Here is a 19,327-nt window from a genome sequence, read left to right as displayed (position 1 = left end):
CCTCCGCTCTCACTCTGCTTTGCTCTAACTCCACTCCATCACTCCTACTCAACCCACCACCCCAGTGCTCTTCTGAGCCATCCTTTATAGGGCTTTCTCTCCCCGACCTGCCCTCCTTCCAAGCTCCACCTGTCAGGCCACACCCATCCTTTGCCTTCTAGCATTGTCCTGGGCTGCCTCAAGCAGTTGCAGCTGGGGTAGCTGATTTGGCTGTGTTGGTCAGCAACAGCTGTGTCCTGCTGGCTGGCTGTCAAGCTTCTCTGGCTAAGCTGATTGCTGAAGGCAGGCCCAGCTGTGGCCCCTTGGCTGGCTGCCCAGTTTCTCCGACAGCATGCCTGTAGCAGCTTCCCCTGGAGTTGCTTGGTTCCTGGTGTCTCCTGAGCCAGGTTATTGCCTTCTAGCTGATGTATAGGCTGGGGCGTGGCTTGGAGCTGCTTTGACTGCTTCACCTCCTTGTCTGGCAAAGGCTCTGCTTGGGCAGCTGCTGGGTCCCTATTCTCCCTGCCTTTGCCCTCTCCCTCTGCTCAGCCCCCTATCTTCCCACTGGAGGGTGGAGCTAGCTGGCCTCCCCCTGCCCCTTCTAGCCCTCTGAGGCTTGGGAGCTTCATCTCTTTCCCCTGGTGGAGGCAGATTCTGGCCCTGGGTGCCGGCTGGGGTGGCTGGACGGCTGTCTCCCAGCTGCCTACCATCGCTTCCTCCCTGCAAGTCTGGGGGCTGTGCCTCAGACCCCGGACAAAGTGACAGTTGAAAAGTCCAGTGGACAGCAGTCGGAGAGCCAAGCTGCAAGACCAGGACACCTACATTTCCCATCAAAACATGAGGGAAGCTGATAAGTGTCCAACCTGTGTCAGGTGTCACTTGTAGCTTGGCTCTTACTGACTGAAAATGAATCATTGACCATTTTTGCAAAGGGTGCTGGAAAATTGCTGCAAGGTGAGCACATGTTCAGCAGTGCTGACAAAATGGGGAGGCTTTAGTTCAGCTCTAAAATGAAAAGAAAGATAAGGACACATTCATAGCATGTGCTGTTCTGGTTTCAGTGTCAAGTGACTGTCGTTACGGTTGCTCCTCTGCCTGAAATACCGCCTACCATTGGAAACGAACATGTTGGTCACATCAACACAGTCAACTGCTCATGTCCACCTGGAGAAAAGGTTTGGCCTATGAATCAGAGTTTCATTTTGGAAGTTAATGAAAAGAAAAAGTTAGCTAAGAGTGGTAATAGGGATTGATATAATAGTTTCAGTTGGGTAGCTGTGTTGGGCTGTAGTAGAAGTGTAAGATTCAGGTCCAGTAACACCTTAAAGACCAACTAGATTTCCAAGGTATGATATTTCAAGAGTCAGAGCTCCTTTTTTTTTTTTTTGGAAAATTTTTTATTGGGTTAGAACATTTTTATTTTTACATTACAATCAATTTTCCCCTAATTTTTCGTTTCTAACCCCCTCCCTTTCCCCCCCTTTTGTTGACTTCCAACAGCTTTCCCACCCTCTGTCCCTTTTCCCTTACTTCTATTAAATGCCTCTGTCTAAAACAGATATACATTCTCCATTATATTAAGCAGTGCATCATTAACTCCTTTAATTATTATACACCCAAACTATACGTCTTTAGATAAACAATTTATCCCATTTTCCAGTTTTGAATAATTCTATATAAACCTATATATCATAAACCATAAAAATTTCCCACATTTAAATCAAACAATTTGATTTGTTCTCTATATATTACTCATTTCAACTTTTTATGGTAATTCTATATAACTCCTCAGATACTCAATCAATTTAACTCTTCTATACATTCAGTTTGGTGCATATAAATCTTGTCAAAGAAAGAAAATATTGTTAGTTAGTCAATCCTCATGTTTAAACCTTATCATTAATTATTCTCTATCAGTTGACCTATACATATCTATATATATCTCAATCAATTAATCTAACTGCTTATAAATTCACATTTCTCTTCCTCCCCCGGTAAAGTCACCCCTCTCTTTTATACTTTTATTATATTTCAGTAGTTCTCAAACTGCCACAGTTTTCCTCCCACCTCCCATTTCTTCTCCAGGTATTGTTTCAGCTTCTCCCAGTCTGTGTTGAACTGCCCTGAGTCCAGATCTCTCAGTTTTCTTGTCATCTTGTCCATTTCAGCCATATACAGCAATTTGTAGATCCAATCTTCAATAGTTGGTACTTCTTGTACTTTCCATTTCTGCGCATACAAAAGTCTAGCTGCTGCAGTCATATAAAAAATCAACGTCCTATGATGGGCTGGAATTCCCTCCATTCCCAAGTTTAGCAGCAGGAGTTCTGGGTTCTTATTTATTTGAAACTGTAAAATTTCACTCATTTCTCTTATTATTTCCCCCCAGAACTGCCTAGCTACCTCACACGACCACCACATATGATAGAGGGAGCCCTCATGTTTCTTACATTTCCAGCATTTATTAGAAGTATTCAAATTCCCTAGCGCAATCTTCTTTGGTGTCATGTACCAACGATAGATCATTTTGAAAATGTTCTCTTTAATATTGATACATGTCGTTGTCTTCATTGTAGTTTTCCACAAGTATTCCCATGCCTCCATTGTTATTTCTTTATTGAAATTTATAGCCCATTTCACCATCTGTGTTTTAACTATCTCATCCTCAGTATACCATTTCAGCAATACTTGGTATACCTTGGATATTCTTTTCTTGTCTTCTTTAAGAAGGGTCTGCTCTAGTTCCGAGTTCTCTGTTCGTATGCCCCCTTTTGCAAAGTCTGAGTTGTATAAGTCTCTAATCTGTCTATACTGAAACCAATCATAGTTAGGTGATAGTTCCTCTTGCGTCTTTATTCTAAGTTTAGATACTTCAATCTTAGTTATTTCTTTGTACGTTAAACATTGTTGTTCATTATCCACAGCTCTCGGATCTATCACCTCATATGGAACCACCCACAAGGGGGTTCCTTCTTGTAGGTAAGTTCTATACTTCTTCCAGATTGTAAATAGACTTCTCCTTACAAAATGATGCAGGAACATCGAGTTGACCTTTACTTTGTCATGCCATAGGTATGCGTGCCATCCAAAAATTTTTTTATATCCCTCTAGGGCTAATAGTTTCTTATTCTTTAATGTCATCCACTCTTTTAGCCAAACTAGGCAGATTGCATCATGGTAAAGTCTCAGATTGGGCAGTTGCATTCCGCCTCTCTCCTTTGCATCTTGTAAAACTTTTACTTTCACTCGAGGCTTCTTGCCTGCCCAAACAAAATCTGATATTTTCCTCTGCCATTTTTCAAATTGTTTAGAGTCTCTGATGATTGGTATTGTCTGTAACAAAAACATTACTCTTGGTAACACATTCATCTTAACTGCTGCAATCCTGCCCAACCATGACAGGTTCAATCTATTCCATTTGATCAAGTCTCTCTCTATCTGAGTCCATAATTTTTCATAATTATTCTTGAACAAATCTATATTTTTTGCAGTCAGCTCAACTCCCAAGTATTTCACCTTACTAGTTACTTCACAATCCGTTGTTTCCATTAACAATTGTTGTTTCTGCTTAGTCATGTTTTTGCATAATATCTTTGACTTCTTTTTGTTAATGAAGAAACCTGCCAAATCACCAAACTCCTTGATCTTGTCTATCACTTTTGGCATGTTCTCCAGTGGGTCTTCTACAATTAACATTATGTCGTCTGCAAATGCTCTGACCTTATATGAATAGTCCTTTATTTTTATTCCTCGTATTTCCTCATCTTGTCGAATTTGTATCATCAGAATCTCCAATACTAAAATGAACAACAATGGAGATAACGGGCAACCTTGTCTTGTTCCTTTACTAATCGTCAATTTTTTGGTCAATTCATCATTCACTACAATTGCTGCAGTCTGGTCTCTATAGATTTCCTTGATTGCTCTGACGAATCTTTCTCCCAGTTGTAGCTTTTCCATAGTGGCAAACATAAAGTCCCAGTTTAAATTGTCAAACGCTTTTTCAGCGTCTACAAAGAAGAAACCAACCTCTTTGTCACAACGCTTGTCGTAGTATTCAATAGCATTGATCACTGTCCTTAAGTTGTCTCTTATTTGTCTGTCTGGCAAAAAGCCTGCTTGTTCCTCCTCTATGACTTCCGAGAGCCACCCCTTCAATCTCTCCGCCAATATCTTCGCAAAAATTTTATAGTCATTATTGAGTAGTGATATAGGCCTATAATTTTTCACGCTAGTCAGATCTTGGCCCTCTTTTGGGATCAATGATATATTCGCTTCGCTCCAAGTGTCTGGAATTCTTTGATCCCTAAAAACTCCGTTCATCACCTCTTTTAGGAATGGTGCCAGTTCATTGGCCATTGTCTTATAAAATTTAGCCGTAAGTCCATCTGGCCCTGGCGCCTTTCCTAGATTTGCGGATTGTATTGCCATATTTATTTCCTCATCAGTTACTTCACTGTTCAGCTTATTTCTCCAAGCTTCCGAGATCTCTGGAAGTTTGGTTTTCTCCAAATATGATGCTATTGATTCTTTGTTTACTTCTTTTTTATTATACAGCTTAGCGTAAAATTTATAAAAGGCTCTGCTAATGGTAGTCTGCTCCAAATACGTTTTGTTTTCTTCACAAATTTTATTTATTATTTTCTTTTCCCTTTTCTTCTTTAATTGCCATGCCAAATATTTCCCAGGTTTATTAGCACCCTCAAAAGCTTTTTGATTCAGTCTTTTAAGGTTCCACTCCAATTCTTTGTTACTCATTGCTGTTAACTGTTCTTGAAGAATTTTGATTTCCTGATGTATTTTCTTTTTCCCTGGTCTCTTTTTTAACTGTACTTCTTTGGCCTTTATTTTCTCCTCAATCTCTTGTCTTTTCTCCTCTTTCTTTTTCCTTGCTCTACCATTTAAGTCCATTAGTATGCCCCTTACAACCGCCTTGTACGCGTCCCAAACTTTACTGGTTGGTACTTCTTTATTCACGTTGTATTGTATAAAAAACTTAGTCTCTCTTCTCAGTGTTTCCATATTCTCACTTTCCTGTAACAGGTCCTCATTTATTCTCCAGGCTTTCCTTTTTCTCCTTTTTCCAAATTTCCACATAATTGGGTTGTGATCTGAGCCTACCATCGGCATTATTTCTACCTCCTTAGTCCATAGCACTAAGTCCTTTGAGGCCCAGATCATATCAATTCTTGATAATGTAAGATGCCTTGCAGAATAAAAAGTAAACTGTTTGGTTTTAGGATATTCTCTCCTCCATACGTCTTCGAGAGTCTCTTGTTGAATCAACTCAAAAAAAAGCTTTGGCAATAGTCCTCTTTTCTTTTGTGCTTTTGTAGTCTTTTTGTCTAATTCCAAATCTGTCACTCCATTGAAATCTCCAGCAAGAATTATCTGGTCATATACAAGATCGTCTAGGTGCTTCCTTAAGTCCTCAAAGAAGCTTTCCTTTGCACCGTTAGGTGCATAAAGTCCGACTACCAACACTCTCTTTAAGTTCCAATTACATTCCACTGCTACAAATCTAGCTTCCACATCTCTCATAACAAATTTTGGCTGCAGCTCCTCTTTTATATACAACACCACTCCTCTTTTTTTCTTGTTGGAAGCCGCTACAAATTCTTTGCCCAATTTTCCAGATTTTAAATATTTTACATCCTGTTTTCTAATGTGGGTCTCCTGCAAACAAACAATATCACATTTTTGTTTTAGTAGCCAATGAAAAATATTTTTTCTCTTATTCGGTGAGTTTAGTCCATTTACATTCCAAGATAATACTTTACACTCCATATTCATGGTTTTGTTGGTAAGTCTTTTTCATTGTCCTTGATAAATCTCTCCATCTCCCGCTCAGATCTGATGCGTTTTTTTGCCCCTCCAAACTCAAAGGACACTCCTTCCGGTAACTCCCATCTGTATCTGATATTCATGTCCTTCAAAGTCTGAATTAGCACTCTATATTTTTTCCTGTCCAATAACACTGATCTGGGCAGTTCCTTCATTATAATAATCGTCTTGCCATCAATCTCCAATGGATCTTGAAATTGTTTGGTCACAATCCTCTCTTTCATATTTCTAGTTGTAAACTGCACAATCACATCCCTTGGTAGTTTCCTCTGGGTTGCAATTCTCGAGTTCACACGATACGCCACATCTAGGATAGCCACAATTTCCTCCTCCTCCTTCCCCAGGTAATCAGCCAACACCTCAGTCATCTGTTCTTGCGCTGACTTCCCTTCCACTTCTGGCAGACCACGAAAACGAAGCTGCTTCTCCATGTGTTTAGTTTCTGCAACTGACATCCTCCCCTTCACCAGCCTCATCTCTATTTGTTGCGTGTCTATTAAATTCTCCATCGCGTCTTCTACTGTTTTAACTCTCTGCTGCGTTCCTTGTAATTCACTGCTAATCGTTTCCACACCTTTTTTCACTTCTGACAGCTCCGACTTTACTGTCTGTGTAACTTCCTTGACCTCTTTAATAAGCTCCAATTTCGTGTCCTTAAGTTCTTTCATCATGTCTATAAGTTTTTTGTCCAAGTTTTCTATTGCCAATTGCCACTCTTTTTTCGACATCGTGGGGCTTGCTTTAGCTCGCTCCCACGAATCTGCTCTCTTCCTCAGCTCCGTGGCGTATAATTAAACGTTTTCCTTTTTTTTAAATGTCCCAATCTTTGCCAAAATTAATTTTTTATATCCAAAATGTCGGGCGTCTTTTCTCTATGGTTTCTCTATGTTATTATAATCCAAGATGGCCTACTTCCTCTTCCGCTGAAGCCACGACCCTTCCACTTTCAAAGATGGCGATTCCCCACTTCCTGTCCTTTGGCAAGGGCCGCTTCCCTCCAGCCACTCTATTGTTGTTACGCACTTCCTGTCTCCCGTCTTCCCACAGCAGGTCTCGCGATGGTGTCTTTTTCCCACAGCTCCAAAACCACAGGTATTCAAAACAATAGTCCGATTTTTGTAATAACTTCTTTAAACTTAGTCTCTTTTAAAATACAACTCCTGCCGAGTCTTCACCTCCTTTTCGCTAGTCTGTTGCAGTTTAAAAGTCTACTTTCTTTCCTCTCTGTTTTTGTCAATCTGTCCCGTTTCAAGAGATAGCGATCTTTACCTTCTCTCCAGCTTTCTCGGGTTGTAATCGCTGTTTCGATCTTAAATTCTCCTCTCGACTTCCCTCCCCGATCGAAGCTTGGGTATGTAGGTCTTATGCCAGCCGAATTGGCCCCAAAATTGCCGCAGAGATTATAGCCGACCCGTCGCAAGGTGGGACCTCAAGGATCGGGGGGGAGACTCCTTGTGTAGAGCCCCCCCTCGTCCGAGATCTAACTCACCCTAGGGTCTTGAGCGTTCTTTGCCTGCTCCCCGCCTGAGAGCAGTCGGCCGCGGGTTATTTTCACCCCTCCGGCCGGTTAAAACGGCAATCCGGTCAGCTCCACAAACGGAGCTGCGTTAGACCTCCATGAATCCCAAACCGGAAGTCAAGAGTCAGAGCTCCTTACGTCAGATATGCCAGATATCTGAATAGCAAAGAATCTAGTAGCACCTTAAAGAGGAACCAACTTTATTGTAGCATAAACTTTCGAGAACCACAGCTCTCTTCATCAGATGCAGAGCTGTGGCTCTCAAAAGCTTATGCTGCAGTAAAGTTGGTTAGTCATAAAGGTGCTACTGCAGACTAACACGGCTAACTCCTCTGGATCAGGTATCTGATGAAGGGAGCTCTGGCTCTTGAAAGCTCATACCTTGGAAATCTAGTTGGTCATAAGGTGCTACTGGGTCTCAATCTTGTTATTGATATTACGAGTTTAATATTAAAATTGTAGAGTTGGTATGGGGAAGATCCAATATCTGCTCATTTCCTCCCCTCCCCTTTCTAGACTTGAAGTTCCATGCATGGGATTTCCCCTATCAATAATCTCTTGGACCCTCTCCCCTCCCACATGTGGAGCGATGTGGTTGTGCAAAGGTGGTGCATTTATCAATAGAGACACAGGCTAGATGTTGGCTTCCATTTTCTCACCTGGAAGGAAGTCCCCGTAAAATCAAATGGATCTCAGCCGATGTTGTTAGTCTAATGTTGTAAAGGGGATACAGGATTAATAGATAAGCATGTTTAGGAGTTCAGTGCTATATAATACTACAGAACACTCATGGGAGATAGGTCCTTTGTATTCCCATTTTACAGATCAGAATCTTAGGCTGAGAGAGCTGATAACAGTGCCGGACTAATCCTGGGAGATCTTGGTTCAGATTCCTGAAGTGCCATGTAGTTCAGAGCTAAACTACAAGAGACAAATTACACGAGGACGCTCACGTAAAGGGATTCACAATGATAGCCGGGAAGCTGAGTTTTAAAAGCTCTGTCAATTTCACCTCTCTACAGAGCCAGCAAAGATCGGGTCCTCAGAGGGTTTGTTTATTTCCTCTTTGCCTCCTAGAAGGGGAGGTGAAACTAACAGAGCCTCTGGGAAGCAAAGAGGAAATTAGCAAACCCTCAGAAGAGCGATCTTTGCTGGCTCTGTAGAGAGGGGAAATTGACAGAATCTTCCGATCTCTTTTAAAACTCGGCTTCCCAGCTAACATTGCAGCTCCCTTCACATGTGCATTCTTGTGTAATGCATCTCTTGTAGTTAGCTCTCAATGGGACACCTTGGGCCAGTGACTCTCAGCTTAACCTACCTTACAGTGCTGTGGTAAAGACACCTGGCTACGCTGCTCTGAGATCCTTAGAAAAAGAAAATGATGAAAGGGTATGAATTGAGAGAGAAAGAGAGAGAGAGAGAAATGGGTGGGTGGATCAATCGATCGATCAATGGGTGGATCGATTGATTGTTTGATCGATACATAGACCTTATCTGAGATTTTGGTGAATGTTCTTGCTTATGCATTTGAATCCTGGAGATGTAGATTCAGCATTCTCTCCCTCCAACCTCCCACAGTATAACAAATCATGTCGGGGGGGGGGGTTCATTCTAATATACAAAAGTATGCTGTTTATAGCCAGTTTTGGAATTTTCACTATCATGGATGTTCTCAAATGAAAATCAGCCTAAACATTTCAGAAATTGAAATGTTTGTTATCCGGGGAACAGTTGCACCCAGCATAGCTGACTTCGAAGACACTGTTGTAATTGATGGTTACCTACAGCGGATTCCCAGGCTCTTAAGCTTTGATGAGGGCAGCAGGTCGATAGGCTTGTTACAGGATTGCAGTTGAGCTTCATTGATTGGTTGTTGCTTTGTTTAAGTTCACCAACTATGTGCAAAGAGTGGAAGGAAAAGTCTAATTTAATAGAGGGGAGAGAACTCAGGATTGGGAAAGATGGGAACAGTAGATGGGCAACATTTAATTTTAGACCAGAGAATTAAGGGTCAAGACTGTGTGTGTGTAAAATGACTTCAAGTCACAGCTAACTTATGGAGGCTCCACAGGATTTCAAGGCAAAAGACAAACAGTGAGATTTGCTATTGCCTGGCTCTGCATAGTGACCCTGGACTTCTTTGGTGGTTTCTCATCCAAGTACTAACCAGGGTTGACCCAGCTTTACTTCCGAGATCTGATGCAATTAGGCTAGTCTGGGCCAGCCAGGCAGGGTGGGATTGATACTACAATTAAATTTACTTAGGTTTCATTTGGGACGAGGAGTCGGGCAGATGAGAGGTCATCATTGGATTCCAATCAAAAAGTTGCAGCTGAAACTGGACGAGTTGTTGACCACATTGTGGCAGGTTACTTCATGTCAACCAGCCAAGAAAACTGAATTTGTGGACCAGCCCTAAGGGGATAAAAGATGGGACTTCTAACAGGCTGCTACAATGGGAATGATCTTGATAAACTATCTCCATCCTTCTTTTCAGGGTGAAAGAGGCTACCCTGGGTTTGAAGGTCCGAAAGGCCAAAAGGTTAGTAATGTCCAATTGAAAGAGTTTTCTTGCCCTTCCCAAAAATGTATAATGGCATTGCATGTTTCAGCTGAACTCCATTGAAACAAATACTATATATTTTTTTGGTTCCGCATTGGTTGAAACTATGTTGACATTTTGGGAGCGGGTATTAGAGATGGGCACGAACCGGGAAAACCAAACTGTGCAGTTCATGATTCTTTGTGTTTCATGAACCACAAATTTTCAAAAACTTGCCCCGGTTTGCAAAGCAGTTCATTTGGTTTGTGAAAATGTCACTTCTGGGGCAGCAGAAGGTCTGCAGAAGGTCTGCAGAAAGCCCAATCTACCCCCCCCCCCCTTGTCTAGGAAACTGACTGATCAATGCCAGGCTATCTGCAGCGATGAACCAAAAAACAAACCGGTGGTATGTGAACCGGTGGTTCATCAGAGCCCATTTCTGACAATAAATACCTTCTGGAATCTAAAACCTTATCGCAAATTTCTGGAGGACTGAAAGGGACCGGACTTGAGTTGTTTCCAGAAGCCATGACTTATACATATCTGGGAGCCACCGCTTGAGCAAGCTGTCTCATTTCTGTTGTAATGCAAGCAAGGGGGAGCAGCATGGTGGTTAAGTGGTCGAGTTGTGAATCTGTACTCTGCTGGTTTGACTCCCACTACTGCCACATAGGTGACCTTGGGTAAGCCATTCCTCTCAGCTCAGCTCCCCAGCCATATTGTGGGGATAATAACAACACTGAATTTGTTCTCCACTCTGAGTGGGGCACTAATCTATCCAGAAGGGTACCAAGTTGGGGGACCCCTGGAGAACAGAACCTGCCACACAAATGGGTAGGGTTGCCAGCTCTGGGCTGGGAAATTCCTGGAGATTTAGGGGGTGGAGCATGAAGAGGGCAGGTTTTGGAAAGGGGAAGGACCTCAGCAGAGTATAATGCCATACAGTCCACCCTCTAAAGCAGCCCTTTTCTCCAGGGGAACTAATCTCTGTTGTCTGGAGATCTGTTGTAATTCTGGGAGATCTCCAGCCACCACCTGAAGGCTGGCAACCCTACAAATAAGCAAGTGAGACATCAGTTTTTTATAACCCACGAAACAGCTTTCAAACACATCTCCAACTGCATGATCTGAACTTTGTGTAAGTCTTTTTCTAGTTGGCCAAAGAGATGTATTTTGAGAGCCATGTTCTCCGCGGATTCAAAGCACTAGACTGCAATACCTTTGAGCTGTTCCCATTTCCATTTAAAGCAGCTAGAGAACAGAGCCTCGTGTTCCTTGGGGTCTATAAATAGAAGCTCCCCATTTTAATCGATGGCAGTTTAAGTGATGAGGGACCTTCTGCCGAATGACATGAGAAATTACTGCATGGCGGAAAGTATAGGTGGGCAACAATAGAAAGGGTATATTTTTAATGGCAACCATCCTCCAAGTATAGGGATCTATGGCAGGCTTTGGAAATGCTAATGCATAATCACTTTAATATCACCTGAATGAAATTTTGTAGAGAGACGGTCGAATTGGAAGGAAGCCCATTGGAGTTCATTGCATTTAGAGCATCTCAGTATCTCTGCTAAATGGAGCCAGAGACAATGCCAACTTCTGCTTAGCACACAGAGTGGATTATCTGCCCACATATCTATTTAACTTGTGCTAAGTGGTTTTTCCTAGTGTTGCCATTCAGAGGACGTTTTCATGCTACTTTTCCTGAAGAAGAAGAAAGCTTAGGTAAGTGAGGTCTAGGCCCTTGAGGAGAGCAATCAAGGGATCCCAATTCCCATAAGCCACTCTATGAGACCCACCTGAAATAGGAATGAGAGAAGAGAGGGGACATGAGAACCATCTTCAAGTACTTGAAGGGCTGCCATATAGAGGATTGCATAGAGTTGTTTTCTGCTGCCCAGAAGGTTGGACCAGAACCAAGGGACTGAAATTAAATCAAAACAGTTTTCGGCTAAATATTAGGAAGAACTTCCTGACAGTTAGAGCTGTCCCTTAGTGGAACAGGTTTCCTCGGGAGGGGGTGGGCTCTCCTTCTTTGGAAGTTTTTAAGCAGAGGTTAGATGGCCATCTGACAGCAATGCTGACTCTGTGAACTTGGGCAGATCATGAGGGGGAGGGCAGGAAGGGCTACATCAGTGCTTAGTTCTTGTGGCCCTGGTTAAAGCAAATCACCACCTTGGGGCCAGATAGCAATTTTCCCCAGGCCAGTTTGGCTGGGGATCCGGATAGGTTTTGCCATCTTCTGGGCATGGAGCAGGGGTCACTGGCTGTGTGTGGGGAGGGGCGGGTATTTGTAAATTTCTTGCATTGTGCCGGGGTTGGAATAATGACCCTAGAGTTCCTTCAAACCTATGATTCTATGAAGGGCACCACAATTCTTCTTATTGGTTATTCACTGCACATTTTCATTGGGCACTTCACATCTGAAGTGAGAACTCGTAGACCTCAGGCCAGCTTTACGAGGCAACTGATGTGGTGGCCTCAAGTGGCAGATTTTGGGAGTCAGTAGCTTCTGGTTCCTCACCTACTGCCAACATCTCACCCTTACCTCAACCCAAACAAACTGACAGAGCAGATAATGCTCCTTCCCCAGCCACATGAACCCATGAAGCTGCTTTATATCGAATCAGACCCTTGGTCCATCAATGACAGCGTTGTCTAACTCAAACAGGCAGCAGCTCTCCAAGGACTCAGGAGAAGGTCTTTTTCATCACGTTCCACCTGATTTTCCTAACTGGAGATACTGGGGATTGAACCTGTGTCCTTCTGCATGCCAAGCAGATGCCCTACCACTGACCTGTGCTGTGGCAAGCTGTAAAGGTCCAACAGAGTCCCCCAAACTCTTACAAGAGCTAAGCACTGAGAGAGGGGGGTGGATGACGGCATCTGTAGAGGCACCTGTGCTGAACTGCAATTGCATGGGCCACAGGCACCCAGGACAGTGAGTCCCATTCTGGGACAAAGGAACTCCACCCTCATTTTGCATGCAGAACTGTGCTGGAACCTAAGTCAAAGAGACAGCTGTTTTGGTGACGAGCCATAGGTCAGTGATAAAGCATACTGTATACTATTCATGAGGAACATCCCAGGTTCCGTTCTAAGCATATTAATAAAGATGTGAGGTTTTAGGGTCTTAGAGTGGATGTATGACAGAGTCCTTGGAGATCCGGGGGTCATTTCGTAGAAAAAGAGCTGGAGGAACTCATTAGCACAACTCTTTAGTATAACTCGTTAGCATATGCCACACCCCCTGACATCACCTATCCTGGCTGTTTTGGACCCAATCCTGGCCATTCAGGGCTGAAATTGGGCCCAAAATGGCAAAAAGGGGCTGAAAATGGCCGAAAAAGGCCCCAAATGGTCAGAATCGGGCTGCTGCTGAGTGGGAGAGTAATCCACCACCTGTCAGTGGCCTGATCCAGGCCATTTCAGCCCCAATCCAGGCTGTAACAGGCCCCAAATGGCCAAGAGTCAGGTGGGCGGGGTCACCTGACATATGACCTCTTTGAGGAACTGCCAGAACTGTGTTCCGGCACGTTCCCCCTTGAAATGAGCCCTGTGGAGATCCATTACCAGTTGGAGCTCAGCACAGTAGACTAGATGTTACAAAAGTCTGACTCAATACAAAGGGAGCTTCATTGGTTTGCAGGGAGTGGTTGATTGCAGCCCTTTTGTATATTTTTTCATGTTGGTCTGAGCTTTTGGTGCTGCTGGTCATATGTTTTTCAATTGAATCATCACACTGTACTGTTATCTCTCTTTGTTCTGTATATTCAACTGGGTAACCATGGCTTTCATCTTCATCACAAGACCGCCTGTCTTTGTTTTGTTTATCTTACATGTCTACTATGGCTGTTGAAGAATGCAAGATTGTTCACAAATTTGCTTTAAGTGACTAGTGGGTCATATTGAAAAGGCGTTGTGCCCCACATTCCAGGGCTAACCTTCATTTCCTTTTGCCAAGGGAGAAATTGGACCGCTTGGACTACCTGGGCCGAAAGGAGAACGAGGAGAATCGGTAAGAAAAAACATCAGTGCTCAAACACCGAGGTGTTTCTCGTTCTTGCACTGATGAAAGTAAATATCTGTGACTACAGCCACAACGCATAAACGAACGATCAGAAATGAATTGCCTTTATTGTGGGTTTTCCTTATCTTAATTTCTGGACCAATAGATGAAAGTTTCTGTAAACTCCTGAGAATTTGTGAAGCTAATATCATCAAGTAGGAACCTAGAAGTGGAGCTGTTGTGGATCAAGGTCATGATGCTGTGCCGGGAGATTCGCGTTCGAATCCCCACTGAACCGTTAAACTTACAAGGTGACCTTGACCCAGTCACACTGCTTCGTAGGGTTGTTCTGAAGATAAAACGCAGGAATGGGCTGCAGTTGATTCCTGTCTTCCTGAAAATAACTCTTCATGAATCTCCTTATCTATGGAAATATAATCTGTAACCTCATGGATTAGCTTTCTATATGCAGGAATGGTATCAAACAGACTTGTTGCACTCAGATGGTGCATTTGAAAAAATGCTGTGAGAACTGAAAAGCAGAGGAACCGTTTTAAACTTTCTGAACTTTTTTTTTTTAAAGGATTTTATTCCGACAACCTTAAAGCCTACCCAAGTGTTCTTCAGCTGTCCTACCATGCTTTCCTTTCATTTTGCTCCATTTGAGACACTATTTTTATGGCCCTTTATCCAAAGTCCTCAAGAGGCATGCGTGGTACTTCTTTCCTCACGTACTGGCTAAGTGCTGTAATAATAATAATAATAAATACTTCTTTCCTCCATCTTGTCCCCACAACAACCCAGTGAGGTAGGTTAGGTTAAGAGAGAGAATGACTGGCCCACAGTCAGGGAGGAAGAAGGGGGGGGCACACCAAGGCAAAACAAAGATGAAGAGACAATTGGTGCAGAATAAAAAAGAATCTTTAATAATTGTATAACCCTTATATATTCTTCATTCAGCTTCATCAGGGGGAATCTTCCAGATTCTTATTAGTTCTATTCCCATGTATACATTATATCACTAAGAGACATCTTACATGGAGATGCTCAAGCATACGGTTGACACAATGTGAGCCGCGAAACATGGTTTTAAAAGACACAGCCGGCGGAGATCGCTCCTCAGAGGGTTTGTTAATTTCATCTTCACCTCCTCCAAGGCTCTGTCAATTTCACCTCTGTACAAGAGGGTAGTTTAAAAAGACAGGCTGGGCAGAGATTGCTCCTCAGAAAGTTTGCGAATTCCATCTTCACCTCCCCAAATTGCTTATCAAACTCTTTGTAGCAAAGTTGCAAAGTTGTACCCCGAAAACACTGCAAATTTGATGCAATAGGCAAATCAGCTGTTTCGAATTTCTGCTCAGTGGTGACTGTTGTTGGTTGTGAGACCTGCACAGTGAACTGATAATTCCTTCACTTAATTATCAGCAACCTGTTTGCCAATCACTAGGCAACATGAGTAGTGGTCAGTCGCTGCAGTTTAGCATTGTTGTTGGTTTGCCGTGAAACGGATGAAATACAGCAAAGCCAATCATTATTAATCTTGGATTCCTTCTCTCCTTTTAGGGTGGAGGATTTGGCAGAGCAGAGAAAGGAGAAAAGGTAGGTCCGCCTTGAACCTGGATATACAATAAAGGACGGAAAAGTGAATTTTATTTTATTTTATTGCTTCTGATCTTCATAGATTTTAGATAAATTCATGAAGAAGAAGCCCATCAATGGCTTTTAGCCATTGGATTCTTCTCTAATTCTGATGAATATCTGACGAAAAGAGCTCTGAGTGTTGAAAACTCATACCCGGGAAATATGACTGGTCTTTAAGGTGCTGCTGGACCCACATCTTGCTCTTCTCTAATTCTGTCATTCTAGTCCTAGTTCATGGGATATCTTCTGTTGTCTGATTGCATTTTGTATGTTTTGTAATCAGCCATGAATCTCAAAGAGAAAGGCAGACTATAAACAACAACGACAACGACAACAACATTCAATTTATATACCGCCCTTCAGGACAACTTAACACCCACTCAGAGCAGTTTACAAAGTATGTTGTTATTATCCCCACAACAACAATCACCCTGTGAGGTGGGTGGGGCTGAGAGAGCTCTGAGAGAGCTGTGACTGACCTAAGGTCGCCCAGCTGGCAGAGGAGTGGGGAATCAAACCTGGCTCTCCAGATTAGAGTCCTGCTGCTCTTAACCACTACACCAAACTGAACAGGAACCCTTTGAATGTGAGTGATGGAGGAGTCGACAACAGAAGAGGTTTGTAGCCCTTCTAATTGTAGCACTTCTGGGAGTATCTAGTTGGCAGTTGTGTGAAACAAGATGCTAGATTGGATGGACCAGCCGTGGGATCCAGAACACCGTCTCCAATCATCTTGTGTTCTCAAGTTAGATCTCTTAAACTACTCTATGTGTTTTTTCCCTTTAGAATTGAGGCTGTCTGTGCAAATATAACTGAATACAATAGACGTTTTCAGAACTAAATAGGGTTACCAGGCCAAGAGGTAACTGGTAGAAAGGTTCGGGGCAGGGACAGTGGGGGAGGCAATGTTGGTAACATCCTTGATGTCATTATGTCTTATATAGATAAAACCTAGAAGTGACAAAAGGTGGCTTTCAGAATAGCTGGAAATGCTATGCTAAAACCATAGAGTTTCGAGCAATTCCTAGAGCTATCCTCTGCCACTTCTCGGTTTTACCAAGAAGTGATATAGCGATGTCAGTGATGTTGCTGCTGTTTTTTTTTTTTTAAAAAATCTGCTGCTGCTTGGAGCAGCAGTTGGCAATGGAGTGTGCCTGGCAAGTTTAGAACTAAACTTAAAGGAGACTAGCAGATTAGCTTGTTGGGTGAGCTACCAGGACTCTGCATCTTTAACAGAGACACTGTTTTAGCACACACTCATTTTTTTCCCAAGTCCATCCATGAACTGAAAGTCAGGGTAGAGTTGTGACTCAGTGGGAGAGCGCTGAGTCACATACATACAAAGTTCTTCATGGCTTTGGTCCAGCATACCTACAGGACCACCTCCCTCCATATGTTCCTCCACAGCAGCTTTGCTCATCTGAACAGGGTCTCCTGCAGGTGCCAGGCTGCACACAGGTGAAGTCAGCAGCAGCCTGTACATGGGCTTTCTCTGTGGTGGCCCCTATCCTGTGGAATGACCTGCCTGAGGAAGTCAGAAGAACCCCCACTCTCCTGGCTTTTTGTAAATGAAGCAAAACCGAACTATTCAAAAAGGCTTTTTACTCAAATGGGAGGGCTGTATTGTAGGGATGGGGTCTCAGATGCTTTGCTAATGAGTTAGGGACCATAGACTTCACCACTATGTTGCCTTACATATTATCTGTTGCTTTAAATATGTACTCCTATGTACTACGTATCCTTCATATTGTTTAATGTCAGTACTAGAATTGATTATGCTTCGGTATTTTCTTCTACTTTATACTGGATTCTTGCTAATACTATGTCTTTTAAACTTGTATCTATTTACCCTATGGCATTGTTTATGGAAATGACCTTGATACTGTATGGAAATGTACTTGATACGGATTGCGCTAATCTCATACTGTGTAATCTGCCTTGAGTCTCAGTGAGAAAGGCGGTCTATACATGACATAAATAAAATAATAATAATAAATAATAAGATCTGCTTGGTATGCAGAAGTTCCCATGTTCAGTTCCTGGCGTGTCCATGTAAAAGGACCAGGTAGGTGATGGGAAAAACCTCTGCCTGAAACCATGGAAAATTATTGGCAGTTTTAGTAGACCTTGATAGTCCAATGTTCTGATTCATGGTAAAACTTCATGCATTGCTGTGTATGTGTGTATCCACTGCTGGCAAATGCCCGCATATATCCAAATGGTTATACCATCAAATGACAGAATCCAGGTTTCTGGGAAAGACTAATGTACTGCAGTAGTCATATTGTATATTGCTCCTTCCCCTTATGTACACAAGCCTAGCTTGGTACACCATGCATACAACATCAACAGAAATTTGTAATGGATCATCAAACGGATATGGAATAGAATACTTGCTGCAGCCAGACTGTAAAACAAGTATGAAATGGAACAAGGAACACGTACTCAACCCTACTGGGCATTCTTTCTACATGTGAATGACTTAAAAGGCATAACCCAAAAAGCTTTGTACTTCTGCCAGGAATCCACCCTAGCTTTCAGCAGCGGAAGAGTTAATAGTTAATAGTCCTTTTGTAGAGATCAGTCTGCAGATTTCAAAGTGCTTTGCAGGGACAAATTCCCATTTGTTCTCTGAATTACCTGCCAATACAGCATTTTTAAAATTGAGTTATTCTTAAGATTAATGGGGGAAATGGCCAAGATTAAGTACGAAGTTTTGCTCGGGCACCAGATGTTGCCTTTTGTGCTGAATATCCTTGACAGAGTAGCAAACAGGTGGAAGGCATTGAGCGATCTGATTGGAGAGTAGGCCGCTGTGTTTCTTCGGTGCTCCTGCTATTAGAAGGCTCCCGAGGCCATTATGCAGCAGCAACAGTGGGCTCTTGGCTCATAAGCAACTTCAGATGCAGCACACCTGCTAGCCACATATTGTTGGCACGTGTCCGACAGGTTTGGCATCGTGGCAGATGTGCTCATGCCAAGTGTTGCTGCTGTTTTCCTTGGCAAGAGAACTGAGCATCGCTTCAAAATGCAAAGAGGTTTTGGATCTGCAGAGCATTCAGCTGTAGCCGTAATTTTTCTTTCTCACCGTTTTCTGGCTGAGTTACTTTTCTACTGCTATAGACCTGAGATTTTTTTTTTGTTCTCTCTCTGACATGCTCACACATCACTGTACTTTTAATAAGAAACCTAAGGCAGCAGCAGATTAAGACAAAATATACAACCAGTGGTTACCCAATACAATAAAACAATCTGAAAGAAAGAGAACGACAAAGAGATCGAGGAAGATAAACTAGCAAGACACTATTTTCAAAATAAATCCAATCAACAGTTACTCGTACTCATGAGAAAAATGTGGTGTGGTGGTTAGCAGGAGGGCACATTTTGATATGCCCAAGCCAAACTTAAAGCCCAAATTCGTTGCTTAAGGTCAAGAGATATCTGAAATGTCTCAAAACACTCCAGAAATTACAGGAGTAATGAAAATTTATCTCCCAGAATTTCTGGAGTGTTTCAGGGAGGTACAGAATTGGGGAGGGAAGGAGAGAAAGTTGTCCCACCAAACTGCTACCAAATTTAAAGAGACCAGATGCACGGCCTACTAGCAGTTAATGTTGACTAACAGCCGATAGTTAGGGGGAGGAATTCCTGTGTATTTGCAGTAGCAAGTTAGTTTCAGCTATGAGAAGTTGACTCCCAGCTGATGATGAGGGTTCATTGAGGAGCGGGCTTCTGATCTCCCCTTGAGGAAATGTTGCTCTTCTAATTTTTGCAGTGGTCATCTCAAAAGTCT

At 42.7% G+C, this 19,327-nt stretch overlaps 1 protein-coding gene across 1 annotated transcript in view; it reads left to right on the top strand.

Moving 5' to 3' along the window:
- The window catches only part of COL22A1 (collagen type XXII alpha 1 chain), a 264,138-nt gene that overhangs the window by 109,725 nt on the left and 135,086 nt on the right, over positions 1 to 19,327 (top strand). Inside the window, exons 9-12 of the mRNA XM_054984332.1 lie at positions 1,041 to 1,154; positions 9,840 to 9,884; positions 13,849 to 13,902; positions 15,457 to 15,492. Of these exons, the coding sequence (XP_054840307.1) occupies positions 1,041 to 1,154; positions 9,840 to 9,884; positions 13,849 to 13,902; positions 15,457 to 15,492 (249 nt within the window). The remainder of the gene's footprint in view (positions 1 to 1,040; positions 1,155 to 9,839; positions 9,885 to 13,848; positions 13,903 to 15,456; positions 15,493 to 19,327) is intronic.

This window comes from Eublepharis macularius, chromosome 7 (genome assembly GCF_028583425.1).
Source record: "Eublepharis macularius isolate TG4126 chromosome 7, MPM_Emac_v1.0, whole genome shotgun sequence".
Classification (NCBI taxonomy): Eukaryota; Metazoa; Chordata; class Lepidosauria; order Squamata; family Eublepharidae; genus Eublepharis; species Eublepharis macularius.
Note: the sequence above shows the minus strand (reverse complement) of the source record. Positions and strands in the feature narration are given on the sequence as shown.